This window comes from Medicago sativa, chromosome 6 (genome assembly GCF_051527215.1).
Source record: "Medicago sativa cultivar Bolivia chromosome 6, Bolivia_mono, whole genome shotgun sequence".
In the NCBI taxonomy this organism is placed as follows: Eukaryota; Viridiplantae; Streptophyta; class Magnoliopsida; order Fabales; family Fabaceae; genus Medicago; species Medicago sativa.
The window spans coordinates 14074344-14088680 of NC_140754.1; the positions used below are offsets into that span (position 1 = coordinate 14074344).

The 14337-nt window shown below is 31.6% G+C and overlaps 3 protein-coding genes across 3 annotated transcripts; 2 read left to right on the forward strand and 1 right to left on the reverse strand.

The window, feature by feature from the left end:
- On the forward strand, window positions 1-3212 carry LOC146913050 (allene oxide cyclase, chloroplastic-like). Its single transcript, XM_085716293.1, has 3 exons — window positions 1-285; window positions 394-515; window positions 2634-3212. Exons 1-3 carry the CDS (start codon window positions 63-65, stop codon window positions 3015-3017), a joined length of 729 nt encoding a protein of 242 aa, XP_085572419.1. The 5' UTR covers window positions 1-62; the 3' UTR covers window positions 3018-3212.
- Window positions 3213-7188: 3976 nt separating this feature from the next.
- LOC146913051 (albumin-1-like) lies at window positions 7189-7974 on the reverse strand. The gene is made up of 2 exons (XM_085718554.1): window positions 7824-7974; window positions 7189-7558 (listed from the first exon to the last, which is right to left on the reverse strand). The coding sequence occupies exons 1-2, from the start codon at window positions 7873-7875 to the stop codon at window positions 7197-7199; spliced, it is 414 nt and encodes a 137-aa protein (XP_085574680.1). The 5' UTR covers window positions 7876-7974; the 3' UTR covers window positions 7189-7196.
- Window positions 7975-9527: 1553 nt separating this feature from the next.
- Window positions 9528-14337, forward strand: LOC146913052 (Vacuolar ATPase assembly integral membrane protein VMA21-like domain-containing protein). Its single transcript, XM_085716298.1, has 3 exons — window positions 9528-9770; window positions 12122-12230; window positions 13900-14337. Exons 2-3 carry the CDS (start codon window positions 12137-12139, stop codon window positions 14118-14120), a joined length of 315 nt encoding a protein of 104 aa, XP_085572424.1. The 5' UTR covers window positions 9528-9770; window positions 12122-12136; the 3' UTR covers window positions 14121-14337.

Here is a 14337-nt window from a genome sequence, read left to right on the forward strand (position 1 = left end):
TAGCTAGTACCACCCTTTTCCACTTTCTCATCAATATTCCAAACTAAAATCATCAAAAAATTATGTCTTCCTCATCTTTTGCTTTGAGAACAACTTCTTCTTTCTATGCCAAAACTTCCAAAACAAAATCATCACAACTTAGCATCTCATCCAAATCAACCATCTTAGCCTTCCCTTCACTAACTACAACAACACTCAACCTAAACATTAATATCTCACTACACTCTTACCAATCAAACAAGTCTTTCATTTGTAAAAGCCAAGCTTATCAATCATCTAACTCAGGTTCACTCATATCTTTCTTGTTTGTTTGTTAAGGAACTATGGAACTTGCTTGTTAATAATATCTATGTTGACCCTTTGATTTTAATTTTTTTGTTGCTTGATTTGTAGTCAAAGTACAAGAACTTATTGTTTATGAGATCAATGAAAAAGATCGTGGAAGCCCGGCTTATCTTAGGTTGACTCAAAAAAATGTCAACACACTTGGTGATCTAGTTCCCTTTAGCAACAAGGTGAGTCACTATTTTAGTCTTTCTTTTTTGGTCTAAATAATCACATTGTGCAATAAATAATTTTCAGACCTTTTATTACAAGTTGCAATTTTGGGTTTAAACTTTAAAGTTTCTTTTTTCAATTTTGGGTAAAACTTATCTACCCTTTGATTTTAAGTTTTAAAGCACTAGTACATATTCTAAAATAAAGAGTCTGATAAATCGCATTGACACAATGCTGTTAATTGCGGGAACCATGATTTTGTTAATTGCGGAAAGTAATTTTTGTCAAAAATTATGGTTGCACGTTTGTGATTTTGAAAAAATCTATCTTAATTCAAAGATGCACTTATGGTGACTCATGGTGATCCAAAATAAACTATACCTCGTGGCTCATACATTTTTTTGAGAAGTCCTCGTGGCTCATTCATACATAATCTGCTGCACAATTGTGACACGAACTAGACCCCAAAAGTTTAATTTTAAAAGTTTTTATTTGACGGAAAAAAATTAAAAAGGAAAAAACATGTCAATTGTACTCCATATAATCCTTAAAAAAAGTACTCCATATAAAAAAAGTATTTATTGTTTTTTTAGGGATATAAGATCATCCATAGCAGAGCACTTCGATTTAAGTGCTTAAATGATTCCCTTTGTTCACATCACTCATTTTATAATACTCCCTCCGTCTCACAATATTAGTCGTTTAAGCTTTGGGCACGATTATTAAAAAAATGATTAATTGTGTTGATTTCAATGGTAAAATTAGTAGCATTTACTAAAACACCCTTATTAATTGTAGTTAGTGGAGTTGTTAAGTTGGATGAAATACAATAAATAAGGGTATAATAGTGGAAAAAAATAATAAATGATGCATTGGTATTGTAAAGTGACAATTATTTTGAAAAAAAGAAAAAATGCTAAAGTGACAATAATTGTGAGACGGAGGGAGTAGTACTTACTAAGCACCAATTTTCTCCAACTCAGCACCACAAAAAAATTACTAAATAGGTCCCACAAATAATTCTATATCATTACATTTTAACAAAAATTATTTATTTCATTATAATTTATTAATTGGGGTCCACAAAAAGTGAAGAGAGATAGGGTGCTTCCATAACCACCATTCTTCATTGGCACCTAAATATTATACTCTCTCCGTCCCAAATTATAAGAAAAAAAAATCACACTTAATAAAAAAACTAAAACATAAGAATTTGGAGTATAGTTTTTTGTGTTTTCTTTGGAAAAAGTTTTATATGAAGATGTAAAAACAATTTTCATTGGCTATTGGTTATGGAAAAAATGAAAGAGAGAGAAAATTGAATATAATTTGCATTTAATTTTATGAGAATGAACAAAACTTTTTCTTGGAAAAGAGATTTTTTAGAAAAACAAGATTAAATAGGATAAAAGTTTGTATATTTTGCTTATATTTTGGGACAAAGAAAATGAGTTTTTTTTGCTTATATTATGGGACGGAGGGAGTACTCCACAACGAGAGTGCCTATTTAATATGATGTTAAATAGGTGAAACACCCACCATTGTGGATGGTCTAAGAAAAGTAAATATTGTTTTTTAGGGGTTAAAACGTAGAGAATCATGCTACCGCGTGCTCTAAAATTTCATTTTTAAAGCTAAAAAGTAAATATTGTTTTTTAAGTTTTTTACAAATAGAAAGTATTTATTGGTAAAAATTAATTTTTAACTTTTTTAAAAATAAATTGGAATAGTTTACAAAACAAAATTTTCGCATTGAGTTTCTTAACATGTGTTTTTAAAGTACATATTAGCATTTTTTAAAGTTAAATATTGTTAGTCCTCTAAAAAATATGAAGTAAATATTGTTTGTTTTATAAGGTGTCCAACCTAATCTTAACAAAAAAATATGAAGTAAATATTTTTTTTTTTTTACTTTCTTAACCAGTTTCCCTGTGGACCGGTTATTCGGTTAAAATGACACTTATTTTTTAAAGGTAATATTGTCCATTAGAAATTAGAAAATTTACAACATCTAGGCCTAATTTATGCAAATTAAAAAAAAAAACAACTAAAAATTAGAAATTAGGATTGTACCAAAAAAATATAGAAATTAGGATAAAGGAATTTATTTAATTTTGGGGTTGTGGAATTTGCAGTTGTACTCAGGATGTTTACAAAAGAGGGTAGGAATAACAGGTGGAATATGTGTTTTAATTCAAAACAAAGCAGAGAAAAAAGGGGACATATATGAAGCAATATATAGTTTTTATTTTGGAGACTATGGTCATATTTCAGTGCAAGGTTCTTATTTAACTTATGAGGATACTTACTTGGTTGTGACTGGTGGAACTGGAATATTTGAAGGTGTTTATGGTCAAGTTAAGCTTCATCAAATTGTGTTTCCATTTAAGCTATTTTACACATTTTATCTTAAGGGTATTAAGGATTTGCCACATGAGTTTCTTGTTAAGCCTGTTGAGCCAAGTTTAGATGCTAAAGATTGTGAGCCTCATGCTGTTATTGCTGGTTTGACCAATTAATTAAGAAATGGTGATAATTAAGTTTGGATGTAAAATTCAAAAGTGTTATTAAGTTTATGTTGTCTAAATAATTTGTAGTTTTTTTTTGTTTGGTAACGGGTGTGAGAAGACATCTTAATATTCAATAAAGTTTATGAGACGAAAAGTAAATGTGGTTGTTTATAAATGTAACAAAATGTTTGTTGGTTGAGCCTAGTATAGCAACGAAAACCGTATCGGTGGGTATCTGTTAGAACCAAACCCAATTTGACAGGTTTTCTCCATTTTGACTGGGTTTGGGTATGAGTTTGAGTTTTTTCCGATTTCAAAACACAGGCACTAGACGGGTAACAGGGATATAGATACCCACCCCAAGCCCATACCCACTGTCCCGAATATAGAAAATTAATTTATGACCTCTTTTATATAAATAGAAATCCAAACCCTAAATCATTTCATTCACAATCATACCTCTTTTATACGACACTCACTTTTCATAGTTCTTTCTCTTCTCCTTCCATACCTCACACTCTCGATATCTCTCTTCTCCATCATCATTATCATCGATCGTCATTATCCCTTTGTTGGATAATGCATTACAAAATTGTCTATGTTGTAAAAAAAAAACATTGTGCCTTGGGTTGAAAAATACTTTTTTTTATTAAAAAAATTATCCATTGAGGAGATGGGAATGTGACGGAGATACCCGAACCCATCAGAAACGAGATGAGATTCGATTTCTCATCCTCGTTGAATATAGATAGAGTAATAGGTAAGTATTTGAAAGTAGAGTATAGAGAGAGTTTTAACCAATTCTTACTAATTTTGTAAAAAATAGCATAAACACGAATAATTTGAAAGAAACTGATTTATATTGATATCTAAAACAGTTTTAACCAAATCTTATATATCTTCGGTTAAATTTTGGGTTCTAAGGTCCCTAATAATTTCGGGAGAACTGGATGCTTAAGACTAAAAAGTGTACAATTTGACCATAATATGGTACTTTCACTTAAATAATCTATGGGTCTAGATAAAATATTTGTTGTTAAATATTGCATGAGTCACGAGGCATTATTGTGAAGGTGTTGTTTAGTTTATTGAATCAAATAATAATTTCGTTTTATGCAAGATCTTGTTGTGATTCTTGCCTTTGGCGTGTTGGCCTTTATCTAGACTCACATAATGTCAATGTCATGTCAATATAAATTGTCATAAATTCTTAAATATCTTAAAATTTAATTGTGTATGATACCTTATAAAAAAATCATTTAAAATTTAAATTTATTTTTAAAATAAATTAATATAAGAATATGACATGAAATTGATTGATTAAATAATGGATGAGGAATGCTAGCAATACTCACTTTTGAACACTCTCTCTAGCACTCACTCTTTTATCGGATGGAATTCATGCATGTCCCACCACTTTGAGTGGGTTCTATTTCCAAAGTATAATTTCACAATGATTTAAACCAACAAGATAGTGAGTATTAGAGAGGATAAAAGAGAGTGTTGCTAGCATTACTCATAATGGATATATACTCAAACAAACTCTAAGGCTTTGTTTGGGAGTTTGAAGAGGAGGGGAATGGAAGACTTTGGAGGGTTAGAAATATAGAAGAAAATAGTCAAATCTTTCACATTTTTTGAAAGAGAATTTTTTTAGAGAATGATAAATTAATATTTATGATCAATATATTTTCAAATTTAAGAATATTATAACTAACAAACTCTAAGGCTTTGTTTGGGAGTTTGAAGAGGAGGGGAATGGAAGACTTTGGAGGGTTAGAAATATAGAAGAAAATAGTCAAATCTTTCACATTTTTTGAAAGAGAATTTTTTTAGAGAATGATAAATTAATATTTATGATCAATATATTTTCAAATTTAAGAATATTATAACTATATAGATTAAATTTGAGAAATTCATGTAAACCCTCCAAACCACTCCTCTAATACAATTTTTGAGTTCTTTCAAATTAGGAGGATTTTGTATTATGAAGAAAAATAAAACCCTAAAGTCTTCCTCTCTCGATGTCACATATTTCTTCCACTTATTCCTTTTTTTTTTCAAAACAAACTTATTCACTCTCTTCCCTTCCAAACTAAAAAAAAAAAAAAAGCATACTCAAACATGGATATCTAAGGGTAGTCACCATGTCAATATGTAGTTGTTGTCTATGTGATGTGGAATCTTGCCATGGGCCACACATGATTGATGATACACATATTAATTGTGGTGAATAAGTAGGGTGTTCAGGGTTCGAACCCCGACTCATACATATATCATGCAATATCCTTAACAGTTAAGTTCAGCTTACATGGACTGATTGATAATATATTATATAGAATACAATATGTTAATATGTAAAATGTGTCTATATTATAATGGTACGTTTGTTGGTGTGCAGTTTTTTAATTCTAATTAAACAAACTATCTTTTTCTTAGGAATTAAAAAGATGAAAAAAATGATATTTTAAAACCATTTTAACAGATTTTGAAATATATTTCTCTTATAACTTCATTATGTTTTTACTTTCTCTTTATTGCTTTTGTTTTCGCGTTAGTACATATACCTTTTTTATATATTTTTTGTTGTTTCATAAGTTATCGTAAAATAGTTGTTCAAAAAACATACCTTTAAAAACCGTCTTATCCTTAAACAAAAATTAAATTTTAATTAATTTGATTTTATAAAATCCAAGTCCACTGGTTTAAAAACCAGACATAATCAATTATGGCCAAGCTTGAAGCCAACCATATGAGACATAACATGATTGGCCTAGACATAAGGAGTTAAATTAATTACATGGTGCCCTACCGGGCCACCCCACCCCACCTTGACCATATACCACCAAAAATCTAATGAATCAACCAAATTGGCAAGTAATGACATGATCAACAACTTTATCATGCAGTATACACTCTCCGGTCACCATTATAAACAAATATCAACATTTTATATTCATTTATTAAATGATGTATGTGGTCTATAAGAAAGACCATATACATTATTAATTGAATAAATGTAAAATGTATATTTTTGCTTATAATAATGACCGGAGGATGTAACAAATAATTAACCAAATATCTTGGTGGCTTACTATATAAGTTGGATTACCTAACCATAAAAATGTGATCTAATTTTGGTGCAAATTTTGTTGGTTAAAGGTCAACATGTAGTTAACTAATATGAGTGATGCTATTTCTAGCGAATACTACTATCACGAATCTAACGCGAATCAGATATGTCCAATAGATTTCTATTAGGCTGAAAACATGGGTGGTGGAAGTAAAATTGAATAAGGTCGATGTATTAAGAGGTTTCAAAGTATTTCATCATGTGTATACAGTCTCCTTAACAATGGTCAAACAATGTATCTCGTTGAATAGCGATATAAGTTTATATAGATAGAAAATAAATTGTTTGGGTGGGAGCATCTCAAATAAATGGATGTACTCACAATAGATGAGAGTAAATTTTTGGCATGTCAAGTGTGAATAACATTATAACATTGACTATATAATAGTGTATAATACCAACCATCCTATTCATCTATCACAAGTTACTTAGAAACGATTCTAACAATTGTTTTTTTTTTTTTCGCACCGGTTTCCGACTCATCAATGGTGGACGACTAATCCGGCTCATGCGTAGATGCATGCGCACTGACCAAGCGTTGTTCCCCCTGGAAATCGAACCCGGTATTCCCCAGATACGTGCTTGGAAGGAGCTCCTTGCCACTAGTCCCCAAACAACTTGGTTAACGATTCAACAATTTTGTTGATGATCTAATCAACCTAAACATTCATTAGTTCATTAATAACCTTATAAAGTTATAATCAATTAGACTCTATTGCCTGAACGATTAGTTGCACCTATGCCATTAGAGCCTGCGTCTAATTTATTAGCTAAAGATAAAAATCAACAAAAATATATTGAATATATGAGAAACTTTATCATATTAAGTAGATCTTGATGCAGCATCACATTGCTTGCAAAGTAACTACGTATATTATACAAGCACATACAATCACATGGAACATTTATCGTAGTCGTGTTGGATATATAGAATATATTATTGGTATTGTGAAATGATTTATAATTTATGACAAAACAAATTTCAAAGCGATTTATGATTTAGGACGGATGAAGTATGCAATATGTGTGACTTTTTTTGCACATATATATCAATATTAAGCAATGGCTGACATCTTTGTGAATCCTTTTATGAATTCATAGTTAGAGAAAATTTTGAAGAAAACTTCTTGTGCTTCATAGTTAGAGGCAAAACACCATCCAAATTCAATATCCGGATTAGGATAACGAGCGCAAAACCTCCCACTTCCCTTCTTCGCACAATCAACATGAGACTGGCATAAGTTAGGATGTTCCTCAACCATCTTCGTCGTAGTTGGGGACGATGCATGCGAGCAGTAACCTGCAACTAAAAAAAGAGGGATACAGTAGCAATTTGAAAAGGGACATGGTGGCGTCTGAAGTACCGAACATGGACCCCAACAATCATCTGCTCCTACCATCTTCATCAGAAGCATCACTGTAAAAGGTGAAGACAATTAGGGTTGGAACAATGCACATACCATCACTTGAAATAATAAAATTAGTGATAAGTTTGTGAGAGTGAAAAATTCTAACTAATTTGATTGATTGTGGCAAAATTTTGTGAGAAAATTGGTGAATGATTTTATATGTAAGTAGTAATTGGGAGAAGTTTGTGATTAAATTTCTCATGAGTTCTAAACTATACATAAATAAATATAAATATGGTATGTGTTAATGAGAAGTATAGTTGAAATACATACATAATGTGGCAACCAAGAAGACAACCAAAGAAGCAAGCCTAACATAAGTCATTTTGTATTACTTCATTCTTGCATGCAACAATTTATATAGTTACATATTGAAACTAGTAACATAATGCTTCCTAATTACTTAATTAATACTTCGAATTGAAAATATACATGTTTCACCAACCACCATATTATATACATTTTTTTTAGGAACCATATTATATACATGTCTAGCAATTTGTTGTCATATTAAATTCTCTTCCATAAAGAAAGTGGTTTTTGGGGAAGTAATCGGGGGATTCATGTATCTTTTATGAATAGATGAAACTATCTTTGTGTTTTTCTCATCAAGTTTTTGGCCGACTCTTTTGTTATCTTATTTGGTTATTATGTCACTATTATATTTAGACCTTTAAATAACATTTGATGGTTAACAATTTTTAAAATGTTACTGTACTAAAATTCATTTATGTAGTAATTTATTTATTTATTTTTTATAAAATATTGCAAAGATTATAAATTTTAAATTTGTTTTATGGTTCATTTAGGAGTGGTGAAATTCCCCCCACCCCCTTCGCCTATTTTGGCCTGTCTTGCGATTAACCTGTCAAAATCAGGACGAGCCAACTTCAGCGATTGAGTCTAAACTTTCGTCCTACCTCAAGTCAATTTGGCCCATCAATATTATTTTTCTTTTCTTTTCATTATCCACATCTCATCGATTATTCTAAAAAATTGTTAAACATGAAGTTACATATTCTAATTCTAGAGCTTTTAAAATGGATTATCTCATAAATTGGTATGTGAAGTCTGAAAAGAGATAAGATCTAAAATATTATATTTAAAGTTATTTCTGATATTTTTTAAATTATAATTTTATTAAAATATTGTAAGAAATAGAAAAAATCATAACAAACAGTCTTATTTTCCTATTGTAAAAAGGAAGCACGCTATATTTTGTAGGTAAGTAGTTTCATCTCTTAAGATGAATAAGTGATAAATTTATATTTCAACGCTGACCTCCACATGTAATGAAATGACCCTGCTAATTGTGTTATGAAAAAAACCACATAAGTGAAAAATGTCAAAGTTCATCAAATTCTCACTCTCAAAGACAAACGTGATCTATCATCCTTTATGTACATATGAATTAAGTTAAAAAAAGTGGTGGTTTAGTGTGACTTGAGTTAATGCATGTGTAAAATAGCTTTATATCGTTATAATATAGGGTGTGTTTGTTTCAAGCTAATCTTGTTGATTCCGGAGAATCAAATGATATAAATATATATGTTTACGTTTGTTACAAGTTTACTAAAATGATGGAATATAATTTTTTTCCCAAATACAAGGGTGTGAATAAAGTTTCTATGAAGATGAGAATAAATTCATATGTAGTTACATATTATTATCTCTATTTTTATGGTTCCTTTTAAATATTATAAAGTTAACCAAACATATTTTTTTTTAAATACTTGGAATAAAATTCTTATTTTTATATTCCAAAGAATGTTATTTTTAGAAATAAATTTGGTAAACTTGAAACAAACACATCTATAATATATCTCTTCCGGATTAATTTTTATTATTTTCACAAACATTTATATGACCAATGATAGAAAAAATTGTTTTTGATAGATAGTTACACGTCATGACAATAATCTTAATTTGTACCAATTATTTTTTTAAATGCCAATTAAATCAAGAAGATTGAGTCCAACTAATTAACGAGTTCCACCACAAACAAATTCGAAAATATTTTTGGGAAAAATAACTTATTTTCAAAATCGGAGCCATATCGTCCCCTTCTTCTCTACCCTCTCGACTCTCACTCACTTTCTTCCAAACCACCATCGCCGTAATCGCACCGCCGACGCCGCCGCACAAATCCGGCCAACAACAACCTCTCAACTGCTGTTTCCCAAACCACCACCGGCAACGACGCACACACCAACCGATCTAGTAAGCTTCTTAATCTTCTCCAATTCATGCTAGTGTCACAGTGTTAGTAACATTAGTTATCAATTTTTTATTTATGATTATGTATTTGAATTGATTCATCGTTAGCATCTGTTAAATTAGCGCAATTAGCTATTAGGGTAGTTATTTTTGTTAAGGGTAGCTTTTAATTTGTAGAAATACATACAATTTTGTTAATAGGATCTGTTTCTTCGGCTATCTTCAATTATAGCAAAAGTTAGGATCTGATTTTTGCTGAATTTGTGAGTTTATTCTAAGGTTCAGTTTATTTGTAAAAACATTTTCTATTTTCATTTTAATTTGCTAATAAGGCCATATTAGATTATTTGTAGCTTATAGCAGACACGCTTATCTATAAGTTATTTCTATCACAAAAGATAAAGTTAATTTTTTTTTTTTTTTTTGTATACGATATTAGCTATCTTGGATTTAAAAAAATAAGATGAAAATAGCTTATGAACAATGCTGTAAGCTGTTTTCATAAGTTCTTCCAAACAGTCTCAGAAAACTTATGTGAGTAGATAAGCTCAAATAAGCCAATCCAAACAGACCTTAAGAAGATTTGAGACTCTTGAAGTGAACTGTTGTGATTTGTAATGGTGATGAGATGAAAGGCTAGTTAGAGATGCACCTAATTGTTCATTTCAAGAGTTTATTATCTTCTTGTTAGCGTGTATAATTAACACAAATTTTAGATAATGAAAATAGAAAATGTGTTCACAAAGTAAATGGAGGGCCTGAGTTTCTTGTTGATTTGTTTAAGTCTGTTACTTTTATTGGTTAAGTGTGTGTGTGGAGTTTGAGTAGGGATTCTTTATTTTTCTATGACACTCTTGGTAGGTTGACCGAGGTTCCTAGGTGTTTTTTTTAAGAAATGCCGTGTATTCTTCTTGCATTGCAGTGAGCCATCAAGGGTGAGCCAAGTCATGTTTTACATTAAATGACTCAATTTGAGTTAGCAAAGCTTTAGTTTTAAGGCTTCCGATTTTGGATTTAGTAAACATAGGGCTATTGTTTGGAAATAGAGGACAAGGATAGAATCAGCTGATGAGGTAGAATCGGCAGGGTCAGGAGAAGCATGACTGTGATGAAGGTAGAACCGGTGATGGAGATAGGTGGATTAACAGAGTAGATGGTCAAGGGATTTATTAGGGAGAGGCGAGGATAGGTGATTAAATATTTACAATAGGAAACATTAACACCTTGACGGGATTTTAGCAAAGGGCAAACTGGATAGAGGCTCCTTGAGAAACTAGAAATGATGGTGACCATTTGAATCGATGGAACCTTTGAGAAGGGTCTTATTAGATGCCTGAGATTTGACAAGACAGGAAGTAGGGAGAAACTCAAAATAAACTTCATTACCACACGAAAATTGAGTTAGTAACTAACTAGAATTTTAGTGATAAATGGAACTATTAGAAAATTTTAGAGTGAGTAGGCAGTTGGTTTTGGTGGTTGATGGAAAAATTAGATAAGCCAATGGAAGTAGCTCGTAACAAAAATAATGTCACTAACCAAAAAACATGAACAATCCTCGGAGGGTCGCCTCCTTGAACTAGAATTCAACTCGGGCAGAATCACATACCTCATAGCTAGTGACATAAACAAAGTCACTAACCAAAAAACATGAACGAATCCAACTTTGATGAGCTGAACCTAACTCTACCGAGTTGAATCCTAGTCCAAAGAGGAGACCATACCATACCATACCAGAACTTTAGAACACAAAAAAGGGTCTGAGTTCCAGACCATACATTGTCTGTGTGCCTTGATAACTGCCTCAACCTGCTGTTTCCATATCATAATTTTTGTTGTCTAGCTTGACAGAGATTGTGTGAGTGAAGTTCACCGGTGCCAGAGAAGATGGTGCGGTGGCACTGAGAATAATTGGATTTTTAGAGAATGTTTTTTTGTCATTGGAGTACTCAACCATCACTGTGGATTTCGGGCCTAATAAAAGGCTCTAGATACCATGTTAGAATTGAATCAATAAAAGAAAACAGTCCAGAAAGAGAGAGCGCTTTGATCTATGAAAAGTTTGAAAATGTTCAATTGAATTAACATAATAAAGCTCACTTTATGCTATATAGGGGTTGAGCCCTAAGAGGCTCAAGCTAGCTAAACTAACTGTAATCTAAATAACTCAACAGAATATGCTGACCTAGCATATTCTGTTACAACAGTAACAAACATAACATCTGCACAAATACTTAATATGACTGCTGTAGACTAAGAATGATACTCATATTTAATCTGGTTTTACTTTTAAATCTAAACTACTTTTTACTGTTTCTGTGTTATTAATCTGGTTTCTATATATTTATTTTCAGGGTTTGTAAGTAAAGATGAGTGTTGTTCAGAAGTTTTTCATTGCATCACTGTTCATGTGGGCAATCCCTATTGCAATATTATATGCTTTCAACCATGATCTGCTTCCTGGTAAGATTCTGGAATACTTATGCTTTTTGTGAGTTTGTGTGTGTTCTGCAATGGGTATTGACTTGTACTCTAATTTGCATACTTGATATTTTCTCGCTGTTAACTTGATTGGCAGACCTAGTGAAACACCTTTAAGTGGAAAGATATGTGTAACATTGTCTTGTATTGTTATCAAAGCAAACTTTGTTCCTCGTTTTGTTTTGTTTCGTTGTTGAAGAGATGGTATCTTTCTATTTTCAATTGTCTAAAACTGATAATGAGAACTTTTAACAACTGGTGATAAAAGTTATTGTTTCAACACTGACTAACTTAGAATGTGTTTTCTCGAACCATCTTGAAAATTAAGTCTGAATACACATAATACATGTATCATGCCTTCGAGGAAATGGATATTTGGCCTGGATATATGGTATATACCATTATAAAGGAATGTAAATGTAATTTACTGCTTCCGATGTAGTTAAACATGCTAAAGTTTATACTTTATATCATAAGATCATTGCAATATACACTGACATTACACCAACCAGAAATCTCCTACTTGTGGTCTCAAGAATAATTTCTAATATGTAGTTAATTTTGCACATTGGAGTTAATTTTTTGCATTCAGTTATTTATTTATTTATTTATTTTGAGATGGTTGTTGTGTGTCTAAATGGTGTTGCTCTCTCTTTTGCGTATTTTTTCTTTTTGATTTATTGGCATAGAATCAATCAAACGATGGATCTGTTTTCATGCATCCTTACATGTGGTATTGATTGGACTAAGCATGTCATTCACACCCAATTGTAACCAAGAATATGTTGTTGTTTTTGTCATATGCCAATAAAGATTAAATGATTTTTCTTTCAATAAACGTGTTTGCTGTTATTTTCACATGACAGATGAAAATGATTATGAACCCGGATATCGCATAAATGTTTAATCTCAAATATTAAGGTGCCAAAGAAATTTATGGCAATCATTGCACACAGTTCAAAATAGTAGTTTGTCACTTTGTCTATGCTTCTGCAATCACTGCTTTAAGTCAGTACTTCAAAATGCTGCATAAGTCTTTTGCTAAATCACTGCATAATCTATATTCTCTTTTCTATCTGGACTGGCCTCTAAATGATATTCAAATTTTGAGTTTCTATTCATTTTCTTTATTGAGTGCTTCACCCTATCTGCCTGGACATAACGAATCTCATCATTCTCAGATTATGCCGGATCATAAAAACCTATGATGCATAGGTACGGGTACGGTACCCGGTACGGGTACTGGTACCGGTACGTCATACGGCAAATTTTAAAAAATGAAGGTACGGGTACGTTGGCATAAAACATAAAAAAAAAAAATTTCATGTTAATTACTACACTTCTATCATCATATTGCTTGAGTTTTATTTTTTTTTTAATGCATCCCCTCTACTATTTTCATCAAAAGAAAGATAATTTTGGTTATTTTGTCAACGCCCGTACATTTTTGCTGCACCAATTACGACAAAATAACTAAGTAAAAATAGGTATGGTTCGGCACTAAGTTACGAGTACCATACGCGTACCCGGTACGGGTGCGTACCCGGTACCGGTACTTCTCCGTGTTTGGAGTACCCATGCTTCAGAGGTTTTTAATAAAAACCAATGAAAGTTTTGAAACTACCTTAACGTGTTTCCTTTTCTGTAACAGGAACATCAAATTTGTCTCCTTACTCTATGACACTAGTAAGCGGGTTTCTAGCTGTCATATCTGTCAACATGGTCATTGCATTTTACATATATTTGGCAATGAGAGAACCAGCTGATAAACACGAGCCTGATCCTAAATTTCTTGCTGAGGCCAAAGCTAGTATAAAGCAGTCTACGAGCGATGCTCAACAATCTTCCCAGTCTCTCAAGAAACAACAGTAGGTTGGTGTTCTTAGGTTTCTTTATGGTACTCATGAGTTGTTAGTCTTCGCAAGGAGAAGGGAGAATGGGGATGAAGGAAGCTGGTCCTGAATTGTGTGCTGATCATATTTCTGTTATGAAGTTTGCACATGATCCATCTTGTTCACAATTTATGTTAGCATTATGTTAGTTTTGTATCATATTATTTATATATATTCAAGTTACTTTCATGTCAGAA